The 23,273-nt window shown below is 40.1% G+C and overlaps 1 protein-coding gene across 4 annotated transcripts in view; it reads right to left on the reverse strand.

Moving 5' to 3' along the window:
• Positions 1-1,131: 1,131 nt before the first annotated feature.
• Positions 1,132-23,273, reverse strand: part of tmem178bb (transmembrane protein 178Bb) — a 113,990-nt gene continuing 91,848 nt past the window's right edge. For all 4 annotated transcript variants that reach the window (XM_069716125.1, XM_069716128.1, XM_069716127.1 and 1 more), the window contains 2 exons: positions 7,279-7,416; positions 1,132-4,629 (listed from right to left, as the gene is read on the reverse strand). In XM_069716125.1, the coding sequence (XP_069572226.1) occupies positions 4,379-4,629; positions 7,279-7,416 (389 nt within the window). In that variant the 3' untranslated portion in view covers positions 1,132-4,378. The remainder of the gene's footprint in view (positions 4,630-7,278; positions 7,417-23,273) is intronic.

Genomic DNA, 23,273 nt, shown 5'->3' on the forward strand with positions numbered 1-23,273 from the left:
GCAGGAAAAGCTTGAAAAGAACATCTTCCAGAGCTTGAAAATGAGAGGGGTCGTATAACTTTTGGAAATAGATACACTCCAAGAAAGAATTAGTGGGCAACCATCAATGAGAAAGCCAAAACCTGATAACCATTTCATGATGGGGATACTCACCAGACAGTGCATCTATGAAACATGAAAAAAAGCTGAAGAAAGAAGTACAAATCCTTAAGTGGGTGTTGTATTGTCAGTCTCACAAAGTTACAGAAATAGTTCTTAGTACCATATTCAATTTGACTGCTACATAGCCCTTTCACACCCAGACTGTGAAGGGGCAAACAAAAGCACATTATTACATTGCTTCATGTCTCGGGTCTGATTGGGGTCTCAAATTTGACAGCTCAATTTAGATTTTAATCAGGAAAGATTCTAGTCTCAATTTTAGGACAAGGCAGAAGTTTAGTTTTGTTACTTTGTGTGTGTGTGAGAGAGAGAGAGAGAGAAAGGGAGAGAGAGTGTTGTCTGTTTAGGACTATCTAAGCAGCACAGATCTTGAAGGACAGTAGAGTTAAAGTGATATAATGCTCAACTGCATTATCAGCTTGTGTCTCAGGAAACATCTCTTATTGAAAAAATATATACTGACTGCAAAGAACTTATCTCTTGTTGAACTTGAACAGTTAAGATTACCTGGGGCTTTTGTCATCTGCATTAATAAATACATGTGTTAGAAGAGTTTTATAATAGAATACTGTTTTGGTATTACATCTATGGTCTCCAACAACAGCTATGGATTCTGATTATTTTTCGGTCCATTCTGTTGAAACTGTAACCTAATTATTGTGATGATTTTACTTTTCTGCAAAGTTTTCAGGGAACACTGATTTGATATCTTGTTATGTCAGGCAGAAAAAATAGTTTTGATGATGACTTCATTATGTTCTTATAGAATTATCTGTTGGGCTCATTATCTTGATGTCTAATGAGGGTATAGCGGGTACAGATGGGTAAGTGGTTTTCACTGAAGACTCTGTCTCTAACTTCAGAAGCTCTGATGTCAACCCACATAGTGGTTGTCGCCTGAAACCTTCTGCTCTAATCACTTTCCCTTTCTCCCAGTAGACCAACAAAGACAAGACTGTTACTCTAAACTCAATTTGGAGACAAAACTACTTTATTTTGATCGAGAACATTACTGAATTAATTTACAACCACACAATTTCTACCTTTATTATGTGTCTGAAATTATTTATTTTCAGCCAATTCTATAGGGGACCTCCCTTATAGATCAAGAAGCTGACTGATCAGTATGGTATGTGAGGTAAATGCAGCACGTCAAGAGTAACAGAATGTTTTGCATGAAAGCAACTTACAGATCTGAAAGTTTCTGTTATCAAAGGTTAATTCCAGTTTACTACATCTTGGGTCTTTTATTTCATCATTGAATTATAATAACCATGTTAATTTCTGAGATATGGGAACAAAGTGACATTGATACAACAGTCCAACAAGTCAAGACACACAAACGGTCAAGTGTTCAGGTTTCAAACAATTAATGCATATTATCTAAACCAGTGGCAGTCCAAGCAGTGTTGACTGTGAGGCCTTAAAAATGTCATCTGGCAAGATCATACAATAACTACAGATGTAGTGTATGGCCTCATAAAGATTAACTTTTGAACCTTGAACTTTTGAAGTATTTTATTTGTTTACTGTGCACATCAGTTACCAAAATGGGCATTTTCATCTGTAGGGTCGCTTGGATATATATACTTTATTGGTCAGACCTGATAAAGCCAGAAAAGCTAGAAAAGAATGTCTTCCAAAGTTTGGAAATCAAAAGGGTTTATAACCTATTTTAATGGACACACTCCAAGGCAGAATTAAAGGGCAACCATCCATGAGAGGGCCAAAATATGATAATCATTTCAATATGATGATGCACATCAGACAGTGCAACCCCATATTTTCAGACAGTTTCCCTTAGAAATCATTCATAATGTTGCACGTTTGCTCATGAGAGTGACAGGAAAAGCTTTGTTCCACCAAAAAAAAATATTGAGAAAGAAGTTCAAACCCTGCTCACTTTCTTACCTCCACACAGCTGTCCAATCACTGCATGACGTCGGTGTGAGTGTTGGATTGTCAATCTCAAAAAGAAACAGACCCCCAGTTCCCACATTAGAAAGTTGTCAAAGCTACTTGACTAGCTGACAATAAGTTGTATTGAGACATACTGGCATCTTAAATGGTATTTGATTTGTCAGTTTAAGATAAAAGCAATTTCTAACAGTAGTTGCTGCAGTAAACCGCATCTCCACATCACAGTAACCCGGTATCGGAGTACTCCAGGTTGCTACCTTTAGGTTTCTAAAACAACAGAGGCACAAAAACATACCTGGAAACTTCAATAACCCAGTCATTAGTGGAATACTAATGTCAGTAAACGGCCAAATGAAGGCCAAAGCTACAAAAATAGGACTCAAGCTGTAATCAACCAGAATTATTCTTAAACAGATGCCAGTTCAGGTTTTGTTTTTGGAGTGGATACACTGTGGGGTTCCAATAAATGGTTCCAGTGGAGGATTACGTGACTGTCGCGATTCCCTTTAGTGTCTGTGATTGGTATTGTATTGTTGGAGTTCAAGACTCTGCTCTGGAGGACTGGATCTCATTATCTGTGCCTTCAGTTACAGCTTGCACAACTAGCTGCTGTATTTGGTCTTGGTGAGAGATTAAATTGTCATCCTCCCTAATGTGCACAGGAATACTCAAGTCCATGCTAGCTTGTATTTGTGAGTTATGACTGTGGGTGAGGCCTTGAATAGTTTTGCAGATACAGAATTCACTCTTTCTGAGTCTAGACATCTATCAGCTCAGTAAGATGAGACCTTTTTAACCGTGTGCTTTGATACTGCACTGTTTACCCTCCTCTCAGATAGTGGAAACGCTGCAGAAAGCCCTGCCAGGTCTTGGCTATTGGCAACAAAAATTGCTATAGGAAATGCCGTGTGCTCAGAGAAACAGTGGAACCTCACAGAATCTCGGTGAAAAAACCCGGAGTGTGCTCTTATTAGATGTAATTATTTAAGCCTTCCACAGTCGCTCAGTGCAGCAGAGTACAGAGCTGAACATGCTGCCCTCTTTTAAAGTGACTCTTCTTTATCTGCGATGTCTGCTGGGAATCGCCAAGATGACAAGGCAGGCATCAGTTGCGTTAAACAGGATACTGCATCTCGCCATTCCTTCTCTGTGTTCATCAAAGCTCCTGTCTTCCTACATACCCAAGGCAGCGCTCCACTTAGCAATTATGATAATTTTGTACAACTTTTTTTTTTATACAGAGACTGCAAAACAACCCGTCTCCACACTTATACACTCATACACACACATTTTCTTCTATGACTAGAATGGAAAAAAAAAAATCAAGAAACCCAACCTTTGCTCTGACCATACACTCAGTCAACAGTTTGTTCACAACACGAAGAGTTCGATAAAAAGGAAAATACACTTTGAATAAAAGAGGAATGCATGTATAAAATGCTAAATGGCATATGGGATCATCAGATGGAATGAAATTCACCTACGTAAGAATGAGAATGGTCTGGCATGACAGTTCCTGGTTGTCATTTCTCTAGAATATTCTGTACAATAATGTACAACAGTGGATATCCTCACTGCCCGCTGTCACACGTAACTGGAGGGACCTCAGAAGCTGGAGTAATGAAAGTTCACCGATGGCCACTAAACATGATCCCATCCCTGCGAGTCACATGGTTTCATGTATGGTCCATTCCCTTGGGAATTATCCCACAGGAGGCTCCAAGAGGTTCGGTCCATGAGAAACTTTCTAAGATCTTTACATGATCTTAACACTCTGATTGTTTACTTCCAATACTGCTGAGTTGTTGAGTTTTCCACAATTACAGCAGACCAGTTAATAGAAGCAGTTCTCAGTCAGAAAATCATCATCCATCACCTTTTGGGGCTGAGAGCCACTCTCTTGCCACAACCGCTCTTTCTCCACCATTTAGTCTTAGTAGTCCCAGGAAATCCTTTCTTGGTCATGGTCCATCTCAGCATCTGCTCCATAACAACAAAACAAGCACAACTTTGAATTTTTGATAATATTTCTTTAGTTCTTCAGTTTTTTTCTTGTATTTTCAAGATAGCAAATCAAGACACGCATTTTAAACACACACACACACACACACACACACACACACACACACACACACACACACACACACACACACACACACACACACACACACACACACACACAAATCTGTAACCAGGATAGAGTGGAGATAATTAGACGGATGAATGAATGGAACAGTTTTTCTGTTTGTTTGTTGTCTATCTGTGGGTTCAGTTGGTCTTCTCATAGCTGCCAGCTTTAGCAGACGGTGCCGTTCTCCTGTCGGGACTTGGGGCAGGTGGATCGGGGTATTGGCTGGACAGAGGGAGCCAGGGTACAGAAGAAGCCGGCAATGAGGGTGAGGCCAAGACCTCCCCAGGCGCAGAACATGGACCAGCCGTAGCCATGGCCGATGTCATCAGGCAGGCCGTACAGGTACCGCGGGTAACGGGAGAGCTCGAAGTTGATGCCAGCTACGCAGGTACAGAGGGAGATGATGCAGAAGGTTCCTGCAACAACAGAACAAGATGGTGAAGGATGGGACAACCCTGACAGGGACTGAACTCGCCATCATTAGTGTCAGGTCACATCCTGCCAAACTCAGTGTCCCTATAAATGAGCCTAGTTCTACTAGTTCTACTTGTTTGATTTGACAAATATGTTTTGAGTTACAGACAGAAATGTATGGTAAATGTTGCCTGGATTATGTTCACCTGCAATGTTTCATCCAATCCAGAAAGTGTGACACTCTTACACTGCAGATAATTTACAGTGAGGATGTCAGTGTGCATGTTTGGATGTAAAAAGCACAAGATCTTGACACCAGAGACGTGGGATAAGGTCAAGTGTAACAACAATTGATAGGTTTAGACAAGTGAAACCCTTCATTTATACGGCTAATCTTTTCTTGAATTGGATTGGTTTTAGGCCCAATCCCATTTACCATCCCACTGCCCTATGCCTCTTTAGGAGGGCCCTCTGGGTAGTGGCCCTTCAGAACAGAGCTAGAAGCTGCAGGGCTTAAAATCTTAAACTAAGGAAATGGGATACCACTCGTTCATCAACAGTATCCCAAATTCGCCTAAATTATTTTATTAATAAATTTGTAACTCAGGAATTTGATCATTCAATTTATGGAAATATACATTATAATGGCAACATTGTGAATCTCAAAGAATCTGCTATTAATGCTCTCAAACAAGACTTCATTCAATCTGTTTGAACAACAATTAGCTTTATCATCCCAAAACTGCACTTTTAGATTACAACAATATTCTTGAAAAAAAATTTAAAATTTATTTTATGGAACATTTTTCGTGTTGTGTTGCTTCAGTTTGTCTTCTTTCACTCCACTTGGAGTCTGCATCTTGAAACACTGTTTGGAGGGGCAACTGGATCCTGTCTACTCTCAGACCTCCACATACATGGACAATCACTGGGCTGAAGTGAACATGCTTGATGGATTGTTTGATTTGGAAAATTACAAAAGATATTTTCAGCTCAACCCCTCTTATGTTGACAGGGTCTGTAGATACATCCAATATAAACGCCTCATTATGATGGGAAAATGTTATCCTGATGGCATTATGTTTCAAATATTAAAAAATTCCATCACCTGATACTGTCTTCAGTCCAACTGCAGTTCTTTTGTCAGTGCTTTGGTCAGGGGCACTGACAGGAGTATCAACCCTAACACACATATCTTTGATAAACCAGAGAAATATGTCACTATGCGTCTTCTCTTGTGGATCTGTCCCAGGATGACCTTTGTATGACAAGTTGTTCCCATAAAAACTACCTAACCTAAAATAAATAAATAACAACAACAAAAATTCCCCTCGGGGATTAATAAAGTAACTACCTAACCTAATCTAAACCTAAAAAAGACCCTACACTAACATTTGGCAAAAGAAAAGGACATCAAAAGGAGAACCTACCAATAAACAAATGGCATCAGCCTACTTTAAATAATTTTGATATGTTTATCTTATCTAAATGAATCTTGCCTTTGGACTTTGTAAAGTAGAGGCAGGGAGGATCTAAATTTGGCGTGATTGTGAGAGCTCTGCCACCCTGTGGGCTGCTTTGCTGTGATTTGGCTCCTGCAGACTGTCCCAGCCTATTTCTTGTGCCTTTATTACCAAGCAACATAATTAACTTTTTAATTGCCTGTTCATTATACAACTGTAGGGCACAGCACTAATCCAAGCCCATCATAATTGAGTGTGCAGCTGCCCCTTGCCAAGCCGGAGCTGTGCAGCACAGCAAATCAGTGTGTGTAAGGTTACTACTGACTGTCCACTGCCAGAAACTGGGAAACATGGCTGTGTATGTGTCTGTGTTCGGGGAGGCAGGGGCTGAAAATGCACATTCATGCACTTCCCTTCAATCTGCTGTGAGTTTAAATCAACATCAACACTGATGAGATCACAAAAAACACACCTTTGACGTGTTTAAAATGTTTTCTGAGATAGGAAACGACGAATTAGGTAACGTTTCAGCTGTCAATTTACTGTTTCATCCAAAGTTCACAAATACATCTCAAGCTCTGTGATTGAAGCTGCAGAAGTGCATGCTGCAGATAAGTGATGCGCAGATGGATATGCTTTTGATTTGGCAAGAAAAAGTCCAGCAAATTATTTCCCCTGAATGAGTAAACTGGTTTTCACATTGTTGGTGCAGAGATTAAACAAATCATATTGAACATGTCGATCATTGAGCTTTAGGGATTTGGTGATTGGTAAATGTTTTATGATATTTTTTTTACTCATCTTTATTGGGCTAGTTGTCTTCATGTTTCACTAGACTAACCACGTCTTGACTTCAGCTGAACACAAAGACATAAGATTGATATCCATCTTTTCATCTTACTCACAGGAGGAATGTATAAGTGTCTTCAACTACTACTTTAAACTACTATTTATTTTACAACAAGACAATTACCACCAGGGAAATGCCCCAATTTTTTTTTAAATACCGTATGAATGATACAAATTAAAATTCTACAAAATTATTTTTTTTGCAATGATTAAAGCTTGTATATTTTTTATTGTTATTATTTTTGCCATATTAGGAAGACTAACAATGATACTAAAATAAGTGTGTGTGTGTGTGTGTGTGTGTGTGTGTGTGTGTGTGTGTGTGTGTGAGAGACTTACCTCCCATGAGGAAGAGGAGGCCGGCCACATACTGCATAAGGCCTCGGTCCCAGCAGCAGCCGAGCACGCCGATGATCCAGCCGAACAGGATGATGGCCACAGCCATGCCCATGAAACCAGCCGTCATCCGCCGCAAGTCTGAAGGAAGACAAAAGGAGAGAGTTTAACATGAAGCTCACACTGACCTGAACTGGATGCTGCAGCTGTGGACAGAAAACCTGACATATTTATTCTGTCTGAAAGATGAGAACAGAGAAGAAGGAAGCAGCACAGCGCCTGCTTCATTCAGTATTGAGTTGATGATCTGAAATACATATTTTCACTCCCTGCCAGCAAAAATACAAGAAAATCGCAATTGTAGTGCATAAAAACCAGCAGCATCAGTCACAGACACACTGTTTCAGTTTGTTGAAGGTAGTACAGATGACGTGTACTCTGCCTGACTAAAGCAGATAGACTGGTTGCTGCAGCAAAAACGTATTTCTATTCTTAAACTGAAACTCAATCAGTCACTTTTTAAGTCTCAAAAGATGTCACAGTAACACAGGGAATAAAAATGAAATTGGAATTTTTTTATATGGCTGTGACATCTCAGTTTTGAAGTGATTCTGCCTCCACCTGAGAAAGTGTGACGCTGTGTGCTCCGACAGAAACCTGTTCATTATGATTATGATTATGTTTTAGAGCTGGATTAACATATTTTTAACAGTTTATTGGTATCAGAACACACAGAAAACAAACACCTGACATGGATGGATGTATGATGAGAACATTGATGACCTGAACATCCTTTTCCTCTGTCCTTCATGGGCTCTGTATAACGATCTGTGTAACTGCTGTAACCAGTTTGAACTGTTGTGTAAAACATTATAAAATAGGTTCAGACATAACATCTTAAATTAACGCAAAAACCACACTGCTTTTAGTATGACATCATTATTTAGAGTGATGTTTCTTCTGGCACCTCAAATTGCAGCGGTTTCTCCACATCCATGTTGGGTGATAATTCACTGTGTTCGTCATCACAGGCGACCTCTCTCACATTATATATAATCTGATCCACTGTTCTGAAAAAATAATTATAGCACATTCAGAAGCAATAACAGCTTTGCATGGCTGGCCTGAGTTTGACCAGACAGAAGTGTTATGTTGTATAAGTGATTGCAAATCAATGAATATGCTATAGATAACATTACAATGACTTAATTTACTCTTACAGTTACTGACACACAGCTGTTTTATATCTGAAGCATATATTAACTGTGTTACTTCTTGTTCAAGCCCAAAAACCAAAACATGTAATAACAGAAAAATCCATAGTGTGGAATGAAATCAGGAATACGTGTTTTTTTTTTTGGCTTGTTGAACTGAACCTCTAACTTTCATCTCTTGTTTGTGTGGATCATGTGGATCAACCCAACCCTGTCCCTGTAATCACAATAATGTATGTATCGATACTACAAAGAGCACTTGAGCTGATTTTATGTAAAAGGCGGTCCTTTCTGAGATGATCTTGAGTCCACATAATTGTGTCCTAGCGTGCCTCAGGGAACCAGCTGCTGTGTTCAAAGCTACTTGTGCAATCTGGCATACCCTTTTGTTTTGGAAGCAGAAGTCAGAGATGCCTTAAATGTTTCATAACCATCCTGTTCAATATTAAACCGAAGCGCAATTTTGTAAATATGTTCCATTTTTCAGAGCCGACACTGTGAGGGCAAACAGAAAGAAGAGACAGAGAGTGCGGATGAGACCGACTTTGCCAAAAGGACAGCAGTGTGCTCTGCAGGAGCTTAATGACAGCGAGAGTGACTGGCTGCAGAGAGAGGCTGAAATATGAAGAGGAGGAGAGAGGGGGAAGAGGAAGAGCTTCCAGCAAAACCTTCCCCAAATAGATGAGAATGTCATGGGTAAGCTGCTCTCCTGGGGGGAGGAGGGGTGTGTGAGGTGGAGGGTCGTGAGGCTCGGGGCTGGCACAAGCCTTCAGTGGGGGACACCATGTTGTGGGGCGAGAAAGGTCAAAACTTTTAGCCTGAGAGAAAACATGAAGAACTACCAAAAGACAAATCTTCAGCCGTGCAGCACATGTTCCTTCATCTACTGCATGTTACTACTGAGTTCTTCCTACCCAGCATGCATTGCAATGGATATGATATGGATTTGGTGTCAGCCAGTGAATTACACAGTTATAAACTCTGACTCTGGCCTCTCTAACTAACTAGCTGTAGCAGCCCAGCAGGCCAACATGACAGGAAATAGAATACGTACTGTTTCGCCTTCTTAACATTAAGTTACTAAATTCACCATATAAATGTCCATCCTAATGGACATCAGGTCCAGAGTAAAATATACTCTTTTCATGATGTTAATGTAATGTGTGAATTTTAGACAAACCTTTCAGTTATAAATCACTGTGTTAATGTATTTTTTGACAAGTTAATTTTAAAACCCAGATATTGTAAAAACGTTTCTCATACATTGTATTATAACATATTTAAATCTGCATTAATTGTGCAACAAGCTCTAAACACAACAATAACCTACTCGGATGGTTACATGCATCAAGTACAATCATTTCTAAACACTTTTAAATCATGAATTTAATACTATTCTACAATGTTAGAATTAATATGAAATCTAATTGGTCATTTTTTACCATTCATATGTTGTTTTTGAGATGTTTGACCACGATGGCAAACACAATAACCAACGTTTGAGTATGAGATGCTCGTGTCAGGGAACTGACCACTTAAAGTAAAAGAGTGGACCGTGAGTCTGAACTCTTTATAGGAACTCTGAAAATCAAGGATTCTGCTGAGAGAGAATACACCTATAATAAATACATACTTGAACAGTTACTGTCACAACTGTAGAAAATAAGCACTACCAAAAGCTTAAAGAGGATGTTGGAGTGATGGAAGAAATTTAGCAGTATATAACATTTGAGTTATGAATATGTGAGCTGTTAAAACAGAACTTTATTAATTCTATCATGAAATTGTTCATGCCAACACCATTTGCTGAGTAATAAAGAGTAGTTATTCAACATGAGTGCTGTGCCTGAACTAACATGGTGTTCCATAACTGCTATGTTGGCTTTTCAGACTGTAAAATAAAATACAGCAGAGAGACAAAACAGCTGAAAGGGACTTTGCTATTATATTTTAAAATAGCAAAATCTTAGTAAAAGCAGCACAGACGGAATTTACATATTCATGGTTGAAAAATCCATAATGTGAAAGACCATTGATTTCCTTTTGTGGATAAGAAAAAAAATCTTGATCATATGAATATCATTCTATACATTTTTATTAAACTGATTCTAAACAGGAGGATGATGAGCATGCTCTGAGTGTGAAATAATGCAGACCTGAAGGGGTTAAGCAGCTGTGTCTGAGGATGTCAGTGCTGCTGTGAAAATGAACAATAAAACAAGAATCACAGCTGACAATAATTGCATAAGCAGCCTCAGAGGAAATGGTGTAAAAGGATGGTGATGTGTTTAACGCGGGCAGCCTGCTGTGAGCGTGAAGAGGACAGAAATCGGTCTTTCCACCAGCGAAGGATTAGTGATTCAGTGAACAGTGAGGGTATGGATGTGGGACATTTACCTTTACTGTCATCAAATGTTTGTCTTCAAGAGCCAATTCAATTACCTGCACCTTTACCAGTTGGAGCTAATTAAGCCAAACATGAGTTCTGGTAAAAAGTAAGATGGACGACTTAAACATAATTGAAATGCACCCCGTTTTGAAAAGGGGTAAGATAGGGGTCATGTAGCTTTGGTCCTGTGAGATGGGAGGGAGTGTCAGTGGAGCGGGAGGAGTCTTTGCTTCGAATTTAAATTAATGTATTTGAGTCTGTTATTGAGGTGTACCAAAGCTAAAACAAGGTGTTACTTTGAGCAAAGAACAATTTAGAAGGATGAAATGGTCCAGAGAATAAAGTTATTTCCTAACTGTTCACAAACTCCATCATCCAGCGTGGTTCAAACTGTATGTTCAGTCATTCATTCATTCAGTCATAAAAAAAAAAAAAAAAAAAAAAAAATTCCCCTCGGGGATTAATAAAGTATATACCTACCTACCTACCTACCTACCTACCTACCTACCTACCTACCTACCTACCTACCTACCTACCTACCTTCAAATTCTGACATTCAGTTCAGTACAAAACTAGCTGACACAAGCACAGTGCATGAGACTAATATTCCAGCAGGATATTATTCATGACAGATCAGATTGGAATTGTTTCTGTTGGCTCTTCGCTGAGCTGTCAGTCAACAGCGGGGAACTCCTCTGCTAAAGGTTACTGATTCGGTCAGTGACAACGGGGCTTCAGTGGAGTCAGTTCACTTGGAGGATTTGTTGAACGAGAGCTGTTGTTACATGCACTAAACACTTCCATGCAAACAAATAAAAGACCATTTCAAAGACTAAAGCGTTTTTCCGAGCGACTGTCCTCGAGCCGTTTGTGACAGATGCAGATGCTGATGTCCTTATGAGAAAGCAGCTCATGTGGAACTCCCTCAGCCAGTTACACTGTAACGATGGCGACCCATGACCTTTATAGTGAGGCATTAGTGTGAAATTGGTGGAAGCTGTCGGCGACGCTGTAGAACTCATTCTGCCGAGCATCCACACTACCTGCACATCCGCTCTTTCTTCACACAGACTGTCACATAGCTCTGCTTTCTTCTAACCGTCTCCTGCTAACTACTGTATCCCTCCTATTACATAGAGTATAGTTGAACACTTTTCCAGATCAGATATTCTGGATTGCAATTCCTCATTGCTATTCCACACTTGACATACAGTACAGAGGGTTCTCAACTTACGAACATTCGAGTTACGAACATTCGTAGATACCAACAACCGCTGACGGATGTCCATAAATGTTCGTAAAATGCCGTATTGCGTTCGCAAGTTCGTATTTTGTACAGCGCGCCTCATCCGACTCATTCCCCTTTCTGCCGCAACCCACGCCGAGCAGCACCGGCTCATCTCCAACACTTCGTTCGTTGCTCCAACACTCACTTCGTTGTTGTGTTCATCTTAGTTCGTACCATCTTGGATACTTTACCGTTTCTCATATATTTATCACCCGTTTCTCACGTGTTTATCATGCCTAAGAAAGCAAATGCTAGTGGTAGTGGTAGTGGCAAAAAGCGTAAAGGTAAGTTACAGTAATCATGTTTATGTGTGTGTTATTATGTACTCTAATTATTTCTGCTAAGTCTTAGGGAACAGTAATGAACAGTAATGGCATTTAAATGACCTCAAATGGCAATTATAGGTTGAAATTTAATATATAACGACTTACGAACAATTCAGCTTACGAACAGCTGTTCGGAACGCACAGTGTTCGTAGGTTGAGAATCTGCTGTATTTTACATCTATGATCCACATACTGGCCACATGCATGTGAAATTTGCCGTAGATATTCATGGTCCCTGGAATGAATGAATCAGAAACTTTTTGGTGACGCCTCCTTGAATTTTTCTTTAACACGACCCTCTGGTCAAAATATTAATTTTGTGCATAAGATATCTCATAATCTATCTTGCAGTTAGCCAAGGAGCTTGTTGACTACATTCATGCTCCACTAAGGTTGAAGCTTTTTACTTTGTCCATTCATTCATTCACTCATTAATTCAAACTTGATTTTTTACACACGAGTTCAAAGAGAGAAAATAAAATGAATCTATATTTGTTTGATAGGTTTTAGTACATGGCTGAAGGCAAGCTGGCCCTGATGTAGGTCGGGATGAGTCGTTGAGAGGTTGCTCCACTTTGTTCGACGCTCGCGCTGCACGCTGACAGTTCTTCTGTCAGGTCAGATCAATCCTCAGCATGTTCTCCATCAGCAGCCAGACCCTGCAGATCACTGTGGGACTCCGCATGTTTAACCATTGAAAATGATAAATATGGAGTCAAATCCCTTGTGGAGCACTCAAGAACTGCCCCCTGGGAAACAATGAGCTGTGATTCCACAGCATTACTTCCCCTCTCCTGCATGAATACATGTGCTGAAACGATTGTGCTATCCTCACTGCAGCCGAGGCCAACAGACAGGTATGGAAGAATATGAGAGCAAGAAGACAGAGGAGAAAACAGCTGGTGGTAACACTGTAGTTGGACAGTGTTGCATTAGGTAGCAGTATGATAAACTTGATTCAGTAAAACGTCATACAGCCTGGACAGCGTATTGGTGTGCTTCATAGAAATGTAATATTGATTGGAGGCTACATGATGTGAATTATCAAGAGGTAAAAAAAGAAACACAAAGTGCTATATGTAAATCAGTTGAAGCATTTTAACATGCTCAAAATGCTGTTTAGCATTATCGCACTCATCTCCTTGGTTTGCTGTGTTAGCATACTTAACATTTGATTATTAGTAACTAATACAGAGTGCAGTGAGGTGGATGGGAAAGTCTGTGGTTTTGCAGGTGTTTGGTCCTCAATCAAAATATTGGAAAAATATGATGATAATATTAGATTAAAAAAAAAAGCTACCACAATGAATACAATTCATCCTAAGGCAACACTGATTATGTGAACCAAAATTCATGGCAATCAATTACTTTTTTCTCAAGGAATTTCAGTTTGAATCAGACATGCCTGCATTATGGTGCCGTAAGAGGAAAAGTTAGTGGATCACCATTTGAAGTCACAAAATGTCATGGCAATGGTGTTATTTAACACTGGACCCAAAGTACTGAAGTTCATTGACAATTCTTTTTCATAAAAAATAGTATGTACGCCTCATGAAGGAATTAACACACAATTACACAAGATACATACAAATCAGACGGTCTGGGGTTGTTGGATTGTGTGTAATTCACTAATAATGGAGGCCAATGGTTTCCCCTACTTTCAGTCTTTGTGCTAATTTCGGCTAAACACATAGACCTGTGCTACACACACAGAAAATAAACTGATGTTGATCTTCTCATCTAACTTTGGGTTGGATGACAAATATCCTGCAGCAGCTTGAGTCGATTTACTGGAAGTGTCTGTTGTCTTAAGTTTTCTGATCCTTCAATGCTGCCATGCTGATCAAAATGTGAACTACAGACTTCTGCAGTTTGTGGCTACTGGTACAGAGAGAAGGGAATATAAACTGGGATTTAAGGGCTACAGGTTTGGAAGGACTGATGTCAGTAATTCTCTGACATGCAGACTAACAGTAACACACAAAGAGGAAAGACAGAGTGACAGGCCTGGCGACTGGACTGTCAGTCAGCAACTGGGAAGAGAGCCAGCAAAGACTTTAACTCAATACACATTTTCTGGCCAAATTCTGTGCTGACAGAAAGTGTGTGGATACATATGGCGGCAACCGATTTTTTTTTTTTTAATGCATGATCAAAATATTGACATAGTCTAAAAGATAGAGATGTAATTCCTTTACAAAAGTAAAATTGAGACTTTTGACTCAATAATGTCCTCTCAGTAGAAAATAATTGATGCAAGAATACACTTTTGATTATTATTCATGTGCAAATCAAATTACGCCAGAATAGTTAGCTAGCACAAAGCAGATATATGGTGTTGCTGCTTATTTTGAACACTGGCACAAAGTTGGAAACTCAACACAACCCATATTACATTAGCAGACGCAGTTATCTAATTCCCTCTTTAACTGCTCAGTCCAAGTTTTGGGAGATTAAAAAGGTAACTCTGCCGATTGCTTTTGCTCATAATCAACACCGCCTACTTGCCTTGGGACCATGCATGTTCCACTCGGTCAGTAATTTAGACTCCTGAGAGGGATTAAACACAAATACCTTATCTACTGGCAGAAATTTTTTCAGTTTTATTTTCTCGGATAGCTGACTGAGTTCAGATGGCAGTTAATAAATGAACAGAATCCCCTCTTTGGTCTTCCTTTCAGCCGTCCTAATAAAGTCTGATCCACTCCTGGTTTTCTAGCCATAGATTTCCAGCCCGACTACATCAAAACAAAACCTCCAAATGTCCAAATGTCCTTATGTTCATGTCAAATATGTTTGGAGCAGTTTAATATGGGGAATAAAGACAATTTGCGATAGATACCACCTCACAAAATTTCACCGCTGGACCTAAAGATCCCTTCAAGACAAAAACATAAAATGCACACTATGTAGTCATAGCAGAAATGCAATGCAGGCTCTGATCATATTATTTCAGTAATTTAACAGGTGAAGAGTAGTAATTTTCTTTTTGTCTCTGTGTCTCGCTCTAAACGAGGGTAAACAAAACACTGGCTGTGTCGACACACACATGCACACACAAACAGGAACAAGCTGCAGCAGTGAGGTAGCAGTCATGATCACGCCAAGCAGGTAGTGTGTCCCAGGCCTAACATTTGTCATGTGAATTAAAAATGATAAACTTGACAATTCTCTTCTTACTGTAAATGACAATTAACACTGTCGCCCGAGTGGTTGTGGAATGTGGAGTCGGAGCTTTTGGGATTTGAGTCAGTGTATGCACTCTGCTGCTGATCAGCACATAAACAAAAAGCTCTGAACCCTCCCTCTCCCCTCCCCCTATTGGTATTATGAAGCAAAAATGCATCACAAAATGTAAAAAGGAAAATCATAAATACATAAATTTGAGGACGGGGGAAATGCAAAGGGAATTAATACATAGACAAACATTAAATTAAATTAATACATTTAAAAATGAATAAATAAAATGTAAGATTAATTGGTAAAACAAAAAATACAAATATTCGTACAAGGAGTAAGCATACAGAACCAAATTGAAACAGAAATATCAATTTAGGTCACATTTGATCAATTAATTAATGCCTGCATTTACTGTTGATATTATTTTTGGTGCCTTTAATGGCATATTAATTTATGTATTAAAATTGTTTATATTGAGTCAATTATCTATTCCTTTATTCATTTTGGGAGTTTAGGCCCTCCATACACGTGTCATCGAACACCTGTCAGGCTTTGAAAGCAAGAAAGACTCATTGTGGAGAATTGGTGGCAGCAGATGGAGCTTCTCTCAGGTGCCAGTTGAAAACTCTCTCTTTAACAGAGCAGAAACTGCTCCAGTTCCACAGGGAGGAGATGTGCAAGCTCAGAAACAGAAGAACGGGAGGAGAAGGCTTCGAGGCTGAAAGGTAAAACAGCCTCTGGCTCACAGGTGAAACAAACCACTTCATCCACCAAAAAGGTACAAAGTACTTTTGCCTTGTTTAAAGTACAAATGTCTAACAGGTCAGCCTGAAATGTATACTATTACAAAGTGTTGTACAGATGTTGTCTGAGTTTCACAAAACATTCTTCTTGATGCTTTCAAAAGGAAGCATCAAGGTGAAACAAAGAGACCACCAGCCACACAGTGACTTCTGCTGCACTAAATAAACTGTAGCACCTGTGCAGTGATCAATGTTGCCTCCTGAGTGTCCCTCCACTGTGCCAACTACATCATTAACAGGCTATAAAAGCAGAAAGATGAAATGAGCTGTTGGTTCAGGCTGATGTTCTGCATTTGAGCTCAGTGCCGTGTGACAACAGGCTGGAGTGCAGCAGCTGACCGGTTGGATCTGCATATCGGTTTGCTCCCGTTTCTGGGCGACTGAGCGTTGTCAGGTTTGATGTGGATCCCTCACTGCGAGATGTGTTCAGACCCTGATGCACAGTTTGATGCATGTCTCTGCAGCTGTCAGCCTGTCTGTCTTGGTCTGTGGATCCCAGAAACATCCTCACAGCAGCCAGGATGCAGACAGGACACACACAAGCCTGAGAGCTGTCAGACGTCGTCTATTCCCCAACATTTGACTACTAACCGCAACCCCCCCTCCCATAGCCAACCCTAACATACCCCCCACACACGTACCCGATGACTGATGGATACACCCTGTGTTGTGTGTTGGTAGTGTGTTCTCTGTGGGAAATATAAGAAGCAGATCAGTCAGTATCAGTCTATCTTCCTTTTCATTAACTGTATATATGGACATTTTATGGCAGTAAACAAAAAAAAAATGTTTTCTTTGTTTTCATGAAATAAACAATATTAGATTTGTAAGTATTCCAGTATACTGACCCTTTGATAAGAGGATGTGCGATGTTTCACCATGGCTCATGGCCAAAGATACCCTGTCGTAATCCATCATTATTTAATAGTTGCACACTTGATAATATCATCCACTGCCAGCGTTCAGTGCCAATGCAGTGTGTCCTTCATGTAGAGAGAGTCAAAGTAAATGTGTGGAGGTCAGGGAGGGGGATGAGTGTGTGTAACACCTGATGTGGAGGAGACTTTGCAACCAAACAGATCTCCAACTTTAAGTGACATTATCACTGACTGTTACTCCACAATGGTACCCTAATGGTAACCACATCATTCAGAAAGCAAGAATGTAATCCAGTCGTCTGCTCACCAACATTTAATGTATCAGTACAAACGTGTCATCATGTATTACTTGAATTATTTGGTTTAGTAGGAATTTAGATGTCTTATTTCAATTTTAAAGATAAATCTATCAGTAAAACTGTTACAAAAATTAAGAATGGTAAAAATTTAAACACAGCATCAGTAATCTAATTAATCTAGTCTTTTTTTTTTTTTAATATTTAGGTAAATTTAGTTAAATTGTGAGAGTAAATTGAAATGTAAAAATTGGCCGAAACTTACCATGAGAAAATATAAACAATAAAAAAAATGTTCATGTGAGGATTTCTTTCTTTTCTCATTGTAATTTAAATATTTTGGATCATTAAACAAAGAAGGAACCACTTAGGTTTGGGGAAAATTATGATTTTACTACTCTCAGAATGACAGATTCATTAATAATGAAAATATTTGACCAGCTTGTTAGCTGACTGCATCATTCAGCTGTGGGAGAAGGCAGGAGAACGTTTGGAGTCCAGATATGTTCATATAAAGACCAATTCAGAACTGAATTAAAAACTCCCTGCAGATGCTGGCAAAGCTATCTGAGAGATAAACCACCCCTGGTGAAAAGCTCCCTTCAGAGAGAAACCCTGAAGTAGAAATCCTAATTGGTCTTCATGCCTCGGAGGGAAAGTTGTCCACCAGTACATTGAGGTACTCTACTTCCAGACATGAACATGTTACCTCCTCAGTTATCTCTGGGGTGTGCTCACAGATTTGCTTGACATTACCGATGTATTTACGCACAGCTTTTTTCAGGCTTTTTGAACTCATATGTTGCTGCTTATTCGATTTATATTCAAACATGTATATCTTCTTCTGAACGATGAAAAGACATACTTTAACTGGCATTATGCTAATATGCCGATGTTTAGCAGCAGAACATGTATTCTTAAGACTCTTGAGAGTCCCTTGGTGCCGGTGGAGGAAACACACTGGAATGATAATTTGGATGAATTGTTGACACTGTGTACAGAATGATCATAATAATCGCCACTTTCCTTTAGATACTTGACATTTGCCATATTGTACATGATGTACATTTTTGCTTACTGGGAGCTCTTAAATGTGACTATATTTCTATTATGTAATCAGTTTTTAAACACATAAACTGCTTGTATTGTTTTTAATTTGTTGTTCACGTCACTGTCCATAGATTCTGATGAACACCAGCAACAGCTGTATTCAGAAGTATACGAGCACTCACTGTTCTGTTTTCAGAGACAAGTGTAAAAAACAAAATGTTTGTAGAATTGTGAACCCCTGATAAGGTACGGAGCCTGTTAGTGATTATATATAGAGAAAAATATATATATGGAGGCCACGTTTTACTAAATTGAGTGAACGAAATGCACACAAGATACAACTGTTCCCACGTTTTAATCAATTCGTTACATTTTTATTTATTTGTTCCCAAGTTTTGATTAATCATGCGCACAAGACAGGGTTATATATAGTGACAGACGACAGTCATCTGTGAAAACCTGGTCAAACCAACCGCCGCTTGGGATTAAAGATGCGCGACTATCTGTCGTGATGGTAAGAAGAAAGATCCAGATTCCGCCATTTCACTTTTCACTTTTGAGTTAACAAATATGAATGAAATTATTTTGCACATTGTATGAAATTCACTTGTCTTACGATAAAATGATATACAATAAAATAGGATAAAATTCACAGTAATTATATTGTATTTCACACTCATTTCCCATTATAACGGTCATACTGTCCAAAAAGCATCACAGATAGTCGTCCAGCCGTAATCCAAGCGGCGGCTGGCTTGACTGCAGTCTGTCACTCGATACATCGCATGCATTTTTCCAGATTTTTTCTAACTGTTGCAGCATATTAGTTACTGATAGTAACAGACCAGTCGGTGCTCCTTGGAGGACACCAACTGACATTTTAAGTCCTGGAAGTTGTCACCATTCTGTGTTTCCAAGTCACACACTGGAACTAAATGTAAATTATTGAAATAATGAACAAATAATTCAGTAGAACAATAAATATCCGAGCTGTAAAAATGAAAAAAAACAAAACAAAAAAAACAACAACTGGAGAATAAGAGGCGCAGCAGATCAGAACAACCGCTGTCTTCAAAGATGTACACAGAAGCTTGCGTTGAATCCTCCTGATTGCTGATGTTGTGAATAAGCGTGGATAATAATTGCTCATTTGTTTACTGTATCAGCAAACGGCATGCTGCTGTCTGTCTGCTTTTCTGCTGCTTAATAGGTTCCATTGTTCAGCTCTGTGCTGCAATTCCCTTTTAATTATGTTCTCTGCTCCAGGACCAATGGCCCAATGAAACATTATTTCATAAAAGGGAAATGATTTTTAGTGCCTGTGTGGAAATGTTATTTTCTCAGTCAGATAGGTGGAGAAGAGAATGTCCTGCCTGCTACAGCTCAAAGGTTGTCTGTTAATCAGCAGTTTGCTGCCTTGGATACTGCTGTAACTCTGGGGCATATTTCCAGTGAACATTGAACGCTTCTAGTGGATCTTCAGTCTGTGACCTCGGTGCACAAACATCTGCTTCATCTACTCCTACTCCAATTTGTGAGTTGTACTCCTACATTTCTCAGACAGAATTTTAAGACCAAATAGTTGGGTATTGAGTTTGTGTCTGTGATTTGTGACGAGCCCTAACACCAACATCTCTGCACTGCATTGTGAGGCCTGGAACACACTGCCTGACGTGTGCATTACCTCTGATGCACGTCTTAGCTGCGACTTGGTCAATGAATCAATGAGTATTTCTTTGATCCGACAAGTGATGAATTGCAACCAAAAAGCAGGCACGTGGTTTTTGTTTACCCTCGTACAGAGTGACACACACACACGCACACGCACACGCTTGCACGCACGCACACGCTCGCACGCACGCACACACGCTCGCACGCACGCACGCACACACATACACACACACACACTTTGACAGGGAGAGAAAGAGCAGTGAAGAAAACCCCGCCCTTCACCTGGTAAAGTGTAGTCATGATATAATTGCAGCCTACACCTGTTTTTGCTTTGATTATAGCTACAGTACAAATGTGATCACATATTGTTTCCCAGCATATTTTAAGTGGGAACTACATCCGGCACACGTGAAAAATAGGTGTCAGTTCTATTTTATAAATGACGCACTGCACACATGAGGCGTGAGACGCAGGTCTCAGCAGGAATTGTGGATTCTCTCATCTGTTAATATGGATGCTAAAATTAAATGATGCCACGCAGGCAATGTGTCCCAGGCCTTGGGCTACTGTCTTAGAAAATGGCTTTTGAAATGTCATGTGGTTATTCAGATGGGCAGTAAAACAAGAAGTGAGCTTATGGAAATATCTGAAGGTGATTTCATGCTGTGTCCACACAACCCTGTGACCACTTGAGGAGTAAGAGCAGTAACAGCTACACTGGGGCAGAACGGATGACGCGCAACACAATGTTGTGAATGGCTAGCTCTACCTTTAACATGTTTGTGAGCGCTGCAGTGTGACCACTGTCAAAGTATCAATCATAATGTAACTAAACATCTATTCAGCTCAACACTGTTCTTTAATATGTTAGATAACTGCCTTTTTACCCCAGAAAAGGTCTTTGACATTTCAGCAACCAATCACTCAACATGTTTTGGCAACTGTGCAACCGGAAAAAATGACATTTAACCAAAAAGCTCTGTTAAGTTGATCACACACCACACGGTGACACAGTGGTGATCACTCCAAAAATAAATCCAGCAGCTGTTTGTTTAAAGGATAATTCCACTTTTTCTCAGATTGGGTCTGAGCACCACCTACTAGTTCTTCTTTCAAAGTAAAAACCACCAACCATCTCAGCGTGTTTCTGGCTGTAAATTAATTTAAATTTGACCTTGTCTTGTTTCTGAAGCTTTCAACTGCATCTCATGGTCTTCCTCAGTGAACACAATTATTGCCTCAGTTGTCATCAGATTACATTTACGGTTAAATTTAGCACCTTAAGCCAAGAACTGACTCCTTGTTGAAGACTGTGTGGTACAACTGAAAGCCATGGATGTAGATGCTCATTGTTCTCACGACAGTTTTGTCCATCTCTAACCCTACGAGTTGTCATTAGTACCAAAACAATTGCTATGATGTGGGAATATTGCTGACATCACTGAAAACAAGTCAATACAGTTGAGAGCAGTCAGATGATCAGATACAATTCATCTGATTCTCTTCTTTATTTTGAGGAAAACATGAAACCTGTACGTCTACACCATGTGCAGGAGGTGAAAGCTGTGTTCAGTGTTTCTATTTAGATCCAGTGTTATCATCTTTTTTAGGAATTATGGACCAAAACTACTACTACTGGCTGAAATCGAATTCTAAGGTTTGAGAATCTAAATGGACCCAAGTTGTAGGCTTCAGGTGTGATTGGTGGAGCTAACCACATCGAGGTTACCATCTGAGTATCACATCACGTATCTTCTGGGATCAGAGAGTGACAGAGCGTTTCCAGTAAGAGGTGTTTCAGTGAGGCTGAGATCTGCTGAGCTTTTGCTTCTGTAAGCGTGTGGTCCTGTCACAGAGACTGCCTGCAGCCACAGCTCGTTGGGGAGGAGGCATAGAGCTTAATTTCATTACCCCATGTCAACTGCCACCAGGGAGAAAACAATGGAGTGGGAAAATTAAATTATGCAAGATAGTAGGAAGGAGGGAGACGGGTGGTGAGCTGGGGATGAGTTGGCAGCAGAGTGGATGTCTTTAAACATATGTGCTATTTGCTGAGGAAGCCCTCACAATGTGCCCTGTGGCTCTGTGGCACCACGGAAAAGCCTAATGCTCTTCCTCTGGGCTGGGGGAGCCATATGAGTGATTTCATGGTGTGTCAGTCAGCGGCAGTGTGAGCACCCCTGCAGGTTGAGTCAGGGCCCGGGGGAGCTGGAGAAGCGCATACAGAGGGGAGGGGTCGGGGGGTGGGGGTGGGGGTAAGCTAGGGACAGAAGGGGAACTGTCCCTGACAGCCTTCTCCTGGAGAACAGCAGACACATGGGTCCCCACGGAGCTGCCGGTCGGAGCTGCATGCCAGAACGATGGGAGGCGAGATGACACCCTGGGTCTCCAGGTTCAACCGGAGGCCCATGATGGGGCCAGCAGCTGTCAATCACCTCTTTCTGGGAGGCATGTGCTGAGCAAAGATGGTGACAGTAGGACTGGCGTATGCAGTGTTACTACTGTGGCATGCTGTCATAGGCTGTCCATCACTGTCTTCATGGCAAAAACAATTTTTTACTTTGGATATGACATGCAAACATTAAAACAGGACCACAACGCAATGACACTTGATCAGCATTCAATAATAAAAAAAAGTATGTACTGACCCAAAGACTCAGTGTTCACAAAACCTCACATCTCCATGTGTTCCAACAGGATGAACTTGTTTTTGCTTTGGAACAATAAAGTAGCAAAAGCTGTAGGATAAGGTCACAAAGACCCGTTGAGTTCATGTCCTCCAGCTCAGCTAACTGTCCCTTAGATTAGGAAATATCGTGTGCACAAAATAGATATTTTGGTTTGAGGATGAGAAAAAAGCTACCTATGTTTCTATTCTTTTTTCTCCTGAGCTGGCGGAAGCA

Source organism: Brachyistius frenatus, unplaced genomic scaffold (assembly GCF_029030835.1).
Source record: "Brachyistius frenatus isolate BFR_SWC_R1_liver_20210118 unplaced genomic scaffold, ASM2903083v1 Contig_152, whole genome shotgun sequence".
NCBI lineage: Eukaryota > Metazoa > Chordata > Actinopteri > Embiotocidae > Brachyistius > Brachyistius frenatus.